The 10,558-nt window shown below is 23.2% G+C and overlaps 1 protein-coding gene across 1 annotated transcript; it reads left to right on the top strand.

Moving 5' to 3' along the window:
* Positions 1-7,202: 7,202 nt before the first annotated feature.
* On the top strand, positions 7,203-9,857 carry LOC113854305 (NEP1-interacting protein 1-like). The gene is made up of 5 exons (XM_027485242.1): positions 7,203-7,341; positions 7,889-8,040; positions 9,041-9,124; positions 9,220-9,396; positions 9,726-9,857. Exons 1-5 carry the CDS (start codon positions 7,203-7,205, stop codon positions 9,855-9,857), a joined length of 684 nt encoding a protein of 227 aa, XP_027341043.1.
* The last annotated feature ends 701 nt before the right edge of the window (positions 9,858-10,558 follow it).

Here is a 10,558-nt window from a genome sequence, read left to right as displayed (position 1 = left end):
TAATATGTTGCATTGTTTGTTAATGTACGCTTTTAAAATATTTATAAAAACTTTTTTTTAGATAAAGACTATAAGTGCATTAGAAAGTCATTTCAACTTACTGAAAGTTGATTATACTAGTTTAATAGCATGTTTAAACAAACAATTTTGTTTTGTAGGATGACTGAAGTAGCTGATTACTAGGGTTCTTAAACACTACTTTTTTGTTATTAGTTAAAAATGTTTTTTATTTTTATTCCTATTATTTTCAACAATTCTTTATTTTAGCTCTTTTGATATTTCTAAAATCTAATACATTTATCTCTTTCATGTTCAACTTTTTAAACCACTTTTGTTATTAAATCTTATTAAAATATAACAAATTTTTAATTCTTATTTTTTATAATATAAAATTATTAAATGATAGTATAAATTATTTTATGTTATCTCATTTCATTTAATAAATATTTCAAATGAGATACAATTCTATAATCATGCTGTTTAAAATATTTAATTATCAAATTTCATATTGTGGACTAAAATTTAATGATGTCATTTTCTTTTATCATTTTTAAAATTAACAGCTAATTTTATCAAATTCTTTTAATTAAATCAACTAGTTTTTCATTTTTTTTAGTTTTTAGTTAACTTATCTACTAGTTTTATCGAATACATCTTATGTTAACAAAAGTTTTATTAGTAATTGAAATTATTTTAATTTTTAGTAAGTGGCAAATTATTATTATTTTTATAATATTATTGTGGCTAATTGTAAAAATTATGAGAAAATTTGTGTTAGATAAAGAGTAAAAAGACTGTATTACAAAACTTATTTTGAATAAGTATTTCAAAATAAGAAAAAAATTGAAGTAAATGGCTACACTTTTGAGTTTTAATCCTAAAGTAGAATGGTAAAATATTTGATAAAGTAACAAAATTCATCTATATAACATTTAAAATATCTATATTATATAAGTTATTCACATAGTTATATGAATGGTTATAGAAAAATACTTATAGATTACTAAAATTTAAAATGAAAAATAATTATATTAATTTACTTATAGAATAATTTGATTTTTTATTAAAATATAAATTTTAATTTAACTATATTTTTTTATCATTATTTATTTTTAAAATTGTAGTTATTTTGATTTTTTTTAATTTAGTACTTGTTCTTATATCATTACGATATCATTCCCTATGAGTTGTGATTTTATAATATTGCTTCCTTATATATTTTATAGTTTTTATGATATTAATCAGTTAGTTGCTTTTATAATTTCTATTTTAGTATTGTTTACAAGTTTATATATTAATTAGTTTTTTAAAAGTTGAATATAATGTAGCTGTAAAAAGAAATAGCTTAATTTAAATGTACTTATTATATAAAAAATTACATTATCATTTAATCATAAATTATCGTGTCAACAAAAATTATTAATTTCTGTAAGGTCTCACAATGTTCATTATATTTTTTAATTGTGAATTCACTCATGTATATGTATATATCATTAGAAATCAATAGAAATTAAAGTATTGTGCTTTTGCTATTGAAATGAGAAATATGAGAAAGCTATTACCTGGACTTGAGGATTACAGTAAAAAGGTGAGTATACTAAGGTAACGCTGCCTGGAATGCACTTCAAATTTCACAAGTGAGGGAGGGCACCAACAAGGTCAAGAAGAAGAATGAGAAGGTTTAATAAATTATCTAAAAACTCTATTCATGAACTTGCAGTGAAGTGTGCCTTCTTTTTCCAACCTTCAACAACTTTGGAGATCTCTATAAGAAAAGTTAGATTCTGCAAGTTTTCATGAATACTTTTCTTAACATAAATTTATAATTATTCTATGCTTAAAACAAAGTTATTGAAATGCTTCTTCTTTATGTGCTTTATGTTTCTGCATTTATTCTTTGCTTCATTGCAATTGTTTCTTGCATCTTCAGCTACTGATAATACTAAACTCATTCAATATTGCACAAGAGATATCTTTGGACGATACATTATATAGCACAAGATCCCCTCATAGAATAACTATATCTACTACCCCTCATTTCCCACGTTGGTGTTGTTGCCCATTCCCTTCTTCCACATCCTTGCTTTCTTCTAAACAATACCTAAGCATGGCACAAAACATGGGAATTGAAGTCTAAGTATATTATTCTTTTATTAAAATTGAAGTTTTATTTCATAATAAAAATCAACGTTGTTAAATTAACACTCTACGAGTATTAAAGATTGATACACATTATTAAAATAAAACTTCAATTTTAATTAAAAAAATAGAACTAAAATTATTTATAATATTATTTCTATATTTTATCCTTTAATATAAACGGATATAGCCTTGAATGTAATTCAATTACTTTCCCCCAATCAAAGGAAGGTGACCATTGACAAGATTAGATTGGGCTAACTGCTACATTAAAAACACAAAAGAGACTATGCAATTAGGTTTCTTGGACTTGTTATGACTTCATACAGAGCTTTGATTAGGTCAGGTATATCATAGCATCTCTCTAGTAAAGTCGTGCGGCTACTAAATTTAAATGAATAATTTAATTTTTTATTATTTACTTTTATTTTTTTAATTATTGAATGAAAAAATTATTTAACATGTTTTATGTTTTTAACACAATAATAAATGAATATTTTTATTTAATATTTATTTATATAAAGTAATAAAAAGAATATTAAAAAAATATAACAATTTAAATTACTCTTCATCTCTATTAAATTTTGATAGATAAGTTAATATATAATTTAAGAGACATGACTCTTAATAATAAATTTTAAATTAAAAATAGAAAAATAAAATAGTTTTAATAAATATAAAAATATATATTTATAATAAATATAAAAATTTATATAAAGTAATATGCGAGAGTCAAATAATAATTTTAATCTCTAATATTTAGAATGAAATAAAAAAGACGTGAGTAAAAAGAAATATTTTTACATAAAAAATGTAATTCATACATCTATTTTTAATAAATTTTAATTATAAAATATACATGTGACAAATTATGAAAGATAGTTATTTCACTTGCGTTTCACTTTTCAAATAGTAAATTCTAATTTATAATATAGAAATTAATAATAATAATAATAATGATGATGATGAATAATAAATTTGTTATAATTAAATTTTTAACATATACTCAAACAAGTTTAGTAGCATATGCAATTTACATGTATTTAAATATAGATTTTTAAATAAAATAATTAAATACTTCAAAAATAATGTTTTATATTTTTGTAAATAATTATATATAAAATAAAATTATTTTAAATAATAATTTTTTGAAAAATATTTTAACTTAACTCTATAACTACAAATATTGTGTAATAAAATGATAAAAAATGAATAGAATTAAATAATTTTAAAATATAATTTATTCTACAATAATTGATATATTTTTTTTGACGATAAATTAAAAAAATAAAACTCTTAAAATTAAATTCTAAATTTAAAAATAAAATAAAAAATTAAGTTAATTTTAATAAATATAAAAATAGGTAATCGTAAAAAATACAAATATTTATATCAAGAGAAAATAAATCAGAAAACTGAGACATATCTCTCTGGAAGGACTCAGTTCCTCTCATCAATCATGTTGGGTTTAAAGTGGAGGATAAAATGAATCTAGATGCTAATTAAAAAAAATTAATGAGAAGAAAATTTTAAATCTTATGAGCAGTCCCAGAAAGCTATATATAAGAATTATAAGGAGGGAGTTGTGTGAAAATAGAAATTAACCTAATTAATTAAAGGACTACAATTTAGGAGCACCAAAAGATAACCCCATGGAAATCATTGAAACCAATCAAGGTGATATTACTAATATAGATAATGGTATGGTTCTGTATACTTCAAGTCCTGAACTTATTAAAATAGATATTTAATAACTCTTCTTCATTCTTATAAATTGTTTATTTTGAAACTATGAGAGAGCTGTTGAGATAGTAAATGATATTATTAGAATGAATTATTTGGGCTTTATTTTTATTGTTGAAATTAGAGTGACTAAAAATAAGGTTTATTTAATTATTAAGAGACTTAATTGATTTTTTTAGGTAAGATAGTTGATGAAATGTGATTTTCACAAAGTATTTGGTGTCTTTAAATCCATATGGAATTTTAAATAGAAATGGTATTAGATGATATCGTTACCTTAGTTAATTAACACGAGTAACGAGGATTATAAAATTTTAATTATAATAATTTTAAATAGTTTTTTATTATAATAACTAGTTAATAGTAAAAGTTATAAATAGATAATGATAAAATAAATTAGATTTTAATTTGACAACATTGAAGGTATAATTATATTTTTTATATTGTAAATTTTTTTTGCCTTCATGAAAATTTTAGATTCTCACATCTCTCATGAAAGTAATTTTTTTTATAAATAATAATGATAAATGTTACTAAAATATTATTTTGCCTTTAATTGTATAAAATACATAAGTAATAATAGCCTAACAAATATATTATTTATAATGTCAATTTTTAAGTATTTTGAATTTTTTTTGGTGAGAATCATGAAAGGAAAGAAAAATTTAAAAATAAATTTTTTGCTTTAAGTCAAAAAATTCTCTTAAGTTAAAATGAAGTAGAATAAGAAATTCATAAATTTTATTAAGTAAGCATGAAATGACTTAAGAAAAAACTAGACACAATAGTAATAACGTGATAATTTGTTGAAATAAAAATATTTTTACTTAAGTGAATTCATAGAAGTCTTGAGTTCTATGAATTTACTTTAAACATTTGAAAATGACTTAAACAAATCTCTCACCTCCAAAAAAGCAAAGAAGTGTTTCACTTAAGCAAATTGAAAATCTTTAAATGCTTTAATATGAGTTGGAGTGGATGACATAACTGTTAAGAAATGAGTATATTTTACTAATCTTTGAGAGGGTTAAGAAGAAAGATTCATTCTTATAATCTTAGAGCTTGAAGTGAAGAACATTAAATGTTTATCTTTTCTTTTGTATGTATTAAGATTGATATTATGATAATGAGTAATTAATCTATTCTGAATTATGATTGAATGTAACCAATCAACTCTCATCTATATTTTAAAATATATTTGTTATTTTTTTTTATCAATGTTAGTAATTTCTTTCTGTCCTTAATCCTTGTTATGTTTTGATTATGTTAAAATTGATTAATAATTTAGGTTCTATTGGAAAATACTTTCCAGGTTAAGAATTAAAATGAATCATCTAAAGAAACACGTTACTAAGAATAGTATTGTTTTATTATTTGGATTAAGCAAAATACTTAATGCAAGAAACTTTTATAAATATTCAAGGAAGTGATATTTGTAATAGTAATTCAGAACCTCAATACTAAAGTATTAAGTTAAGATGATATATATAGTATCATATTAACGTTGATAAAAGAGTATATATATATATATATATATATATATATATATATATATATATATATATATGTGTGTATGTTTTAAAATATGCATGAAAAGAATGTTAAGTGAAGTTTAATTCTAACATTTTTTTATTAACAGTCGTGTTTATATTTTTATATTTATTAAATTGAATTGACTTTTGAGTTTTGAATATATATATATATATATATATGTGTGTGTGTGTATATATATATATATATAATTATAATTATATGAAAGTACTAAATATTAACTAATTTAATGTGAATAAGATATCTTTACTATTTATTACTTAAATGAAAGTTTAGCACGATTGTCAAACATTTAATAGAAAACTGAAATTTAAAAATATTAATTTTCTTAATAATATTTTTGAATATCCATATCAAACATACAAATTTAAAACCTCTTATCAAACATCTCCTTCAGCATATAAAGTGAGAAAGGAAGGTTGAAATTAAAAGAATGAGATACTTTAGTAGGCTAAACAATATAAAGGTGGGAGCCACTTTTGCTTTGATATCTACGGATCCATCCAATTCCATCACTTAATGCAATTAAATCGCTCATTCTTTGTTCATTCTTCTTCCAGCACCTTGTTTTGTTATCCTGTTTCTCTTGCTGTGCTGTGCTATGCTAAGTGTTGAAACTTTTGTTACACATACATGTATCGTACCCTATTATGATATACATAACTACTTTTATTTATATCCATCAAAATTTGCAGCCATCTACTCAGTCATATCTTTCAAATCGATCAAGGGATGGAATATTTATCCTAATTAGTGTGAATATTCAACAGATATACATTCAATACTAAATTTGAATTATCTCTCATTAATACGGAAAAATAAACTGTCTATTTAATTAGGCACTGAATTGACAGTTTCCTATATTACAAGGAAGGACAAGAAATGTGAATTGGGAACAGTAGAATAGCCATTCAACTGCATTAGCTAGAACTGGTACTGGTTTAATCGACTTCAACAGATCACACCAAAATCAATCTAATCGCTTTGAACTTTCAATCCATTTTGTCCTATGAGAACTTGGTGAATCCAGTCAAGTCCCCCTTTGTTATTATTTTGATACTCGTTCAGTCACATATATTATTTATTTATTAGGATAATGTATATTTTCAAATGTTTTTAATTATACAAATTATAATAATAAATTACTTTTTTTATAAAAATATTTTTTAAAATAATTAAAATATAATTATGAATTTATTATAGTATTTAGGTGAAATATTAATAAATAAAAGATAATTAAGCTTTTTTTAAATACTAAATATTTTGAGACAAATAAAAAAAAAGATCTAAAACAACGTATAACATGAGAGGGAAGGAGTAATTCATTCCCATCATGACCAAGATAAGAGTGAAAAAAACAACGTATAAATATTTTGAAGTGTTTTTTCATAATATTTATGAATTAAAATTAAGATTTTACTTTATTATAAGGTTCACATTTAATATAAACACAAATTATTAAGTGAAATTTAATTTAATCTTAATTGAGAAACAACTATAAAAATATTTTAAAAAATGCAGTCAAGTTTTGTCGTTTTCAAAAATCATGTTCCTGACCCATCCCACTTACAAATGGGCATGAGAGTAATGATCACCATGCTTTTAAATGCTATATAATTTTACTTTTATTAATGTGGCCCTTGTCTCACCCTTTAAATGCCAGCGTAGCTACATTATTTCATGGCAATACATATAGCATTCTCTTATCTTCTGAATTCCAAGTGCATATTCTCATCCCTTCTTCAAGTATGATAAATTGCTTTTCTGGAATGATAGGAGCAACAACAAGGTGTAAGGAAGTTTTTTCTACGTGGGTTTTGGCTGGCTGTGGTGGTTATGCATTTGAGCTTTTCATGAAAGTTGTAGAGAGAGTCGTTTTTGCAGAATTCACATGCATTCTGGCACTAGGTAATACTTTGAATAGCTATCTTTGCTTTTGTCTAGAGAAATTACAAATTCATTGCACAGTAGATTTTGCACAATGGCTACAAAAAATGTTGAAGTCCTATGTTGATTAAAATAATTTTCACCTTATGAACTATTTTTTAAGGTTGAGTTAAGGTCCAAAAATTAAGATAATATTAAAGTCTGTCATAAATATGATATTGAGTCAGTTGAAAAAATATATTCATATAAATTTTACACTTTAAATGTGCTAATTAAAATAATTCTCATTTTATGAACTGTTTATGTGATTGAGTCAAGCCAAAATCCAAAATCTAAGACTTATATTATGTTGCATGTTTCATACTTTAGGCATATAAATTGAGGCTTAAATAAAAAAGTAAGTTGTATAAAGCAGGTGGTTGAAGAAAAACATGAGGGGCCAAGAAGAAAAGAGGAACTTAGGATAATTTAGTGCTTGTCATTAATCCTTACAATAACCTTACTTCATAAAAAACATTGGAAATAATCCTTGTTATGGTGTCAAAAGTGATGTTTGGTCTTGGCACAGGAGGGTCCATAATGGGAATAATTGCAGGAGCAATCAAAGGGCAAACCACAGAAGCTGGTTTTCTAGATGGGGCTGGGAAAGGAGCTGTGACAGGAGCCATTGCAGCACTACAATTGCTAAATTTTTCTGCTGTTAATGATTCAATGTCAAAGGTAATACTTTAAGTTCCATGTTTTGGCAATAGGATAGACTCATATATTCATATAATTTCATCAATGGCTTGTAGCTAGACCTGTTTTAGATTTGTGCTAGTGGTCATTTACTAGTCCAAGTCCAAGGTTTCTCTGTGTCTCTCTTCTAGTGTTTCTACTTCTACATATTCCTGATTCAAGAATTAGGTCAAGGTAAAGTAACAATTGCATTTTTATTTGTTTGTTTTGTAAGTAAAAGCAAAAAATTGATTTGGAAAATTTATAATAATTATTTCCATTTAAAAAATTTAAAATTTTAATGAGGTGAAAAATTGAATAAAAACAAGATAAAGTACTGAAAATAAATTGATATTTTAGTAAATATTTATGAGTTACATATATATATATATATATATATATATATATTATTTGTCTCTTCTGACAAAATATTTAAAATTAATTATAAATCATAAAATATTTAATAAAATTTAAAAAAATCATCGTACTATTATATTAATTATTTAATAGTAAATGTTAGATATTAAAAGAATAATACAATGTAAAAGTAAGAAGTATATAAATGAGAATTTTAAAATAAATAAATCACAGAAGAAAAATAATATAAGAAATAATTTTATATTTGATAACAATTAAATAACACTTATTGTTAACAAGATAAAAGAAAATTGATTAAGATAATTTAAACACATATATAGAAAGCACTAAAAATACTAGTGAAAAGAATAAATAGTATAAAATCTAGTTCAATAAAAAATAAAAGCAGACACTCAAAAGAAATTTTTACAAATATATTATATATATATAATTTAATTTTTAATCTAAGTAAATAATGTTATGCGATGCAAATAACTAATTAAGATAAAATTTGATCGATCCTTAGAAACATATTTTAAAGATAATAACTCAATAAAAAATTACTCTAAGAATCAAATTTTAATGCTTAAACAACTGCAATGATATTTTTCATTTGTGAACTCTTAGATCTGGTGTGGATTTGCAGGTTGACCTGCTGAGGAGTTTGTTAAATGGAGAGGTATTTATGGAATGGATATGTCCAGCTGTTGCACAAGCCTATCAGTGTCATGTAAGCATAAATATAAAACTATATATATATATATATATATGTCAAATCATTATTGTAGTTCTTTGTATCAATGTTCTGATGAATTATTTTTCCAGATGAATGCACAAGGAACAACTTATACACAACTATCAGATATTTATTATGACATTACCAGGGGAGTCAACATCAAAGGGATTGCCCATAATATTATTCAAAAGCTTCCCGTTCATCAATTCAATTCCACCAAAATGTTGAAACTATACAATGAATCATGCTGCTCAATTTGCTTTCAAGTGAGCTTTTTTATTATATTTTTTGAGTCATGTGAAAATGCACCAGTTTAAAGGGATGTTTTCGTAAATAAAATTTACAAAAATTATAAACCATTTCTCAATTCTTTCAAACTAAACAGTTAAAACTCTTCTTAAGATAACCAATAGAACAATGCAGAATACCCTTTTGTACATGAATGAACTGTGGATTTAAATCTACTATGTAATTACATATAACATATAGATACACAGATTAATGCATACTTTTCCTTCATATTCAGGAAACTATATCCAATCTCGTTTTCCACAGAATGAAATTAACAGCACCCTCTTTGAATTATATTCTGCAGGATTTCGAGGATGGAGAATTTATCAGAATACTTCCAAATTGTGGCCACTTTTTTCACTTAGTGTGCATAGACAAATGGCTAGTTCAACAAGGATCATGTCCCATGTGTAGAACTTATGTTCCATATTTATGAATTTGTGGTTGTATTGGAGTTAGATATTGTTTACATTTTCATATAAAAAGAAAACTGTGCATATATATTACATATGAATGTTATTATTTGTCAATAATCTATTATTTATCTACGATACTTTGTATAACACTTTTAATTTTTTAAATCATTTTAACAAAATTATATATATATATATATATATATATATAATTTTTTCTTATCTTTATCTTCAATTAATATAGCATTTTCAAAAGCTACATTTTGACTATTTCTTTTATTGTATAATGTAATTTTTAATAAATTGACATTAATATTTTTAAAATTTATTTTAAAAAATAACTTAGCATTTGATAATTTTTCATTCTCCAAAAATACATAAAACAGAAATAAAAGGATACAGTCATTATTTAATAAAAAAAATTAATTTTCCTTTTTATTCTGTAACTAAATATTAAAGATCTCATCATCCATACGTTTATCATTTTCCAGCATACATGAAAGGGAAACAAAGAGATTCATTTGTTATTCCAAATCCCATATTTACTTATAAATTATTTAATAAAATAATAAAAAATAATTTTCCTAGCTACTGGTCTATTTATGTTACGTGATTAACAAATATTGAAAATATTTTCATAATATTAAATTATTAAATTAAATTTTCGTTTTATTTTATTAAAAATCTTAATATTGATGTTTTTGTGATCCAAATATAAATTAAA

This window comes from Abrus precatorius, unplaced genomic scaffold, assembly GCF_003935025.1.
Source record: "Abrus precatorius isolate BTA unplaced genomic scaffold, Abrus_2018 Scaffold11, whole genome shotgun sequence".
In the NCBI taxonomy this organism is placed as follows: domain Eukaryota; kingdom Viridiplantae; phylum Streptophyta; class Magnoliopsida; order Fabales; family Fabaceae; genus Abrus; species Abrus precatorius.
Note: the sequence above shows the minus strand (reverse complement) of the source record. Positions and strands in the feature narration are given on the sequence as shown.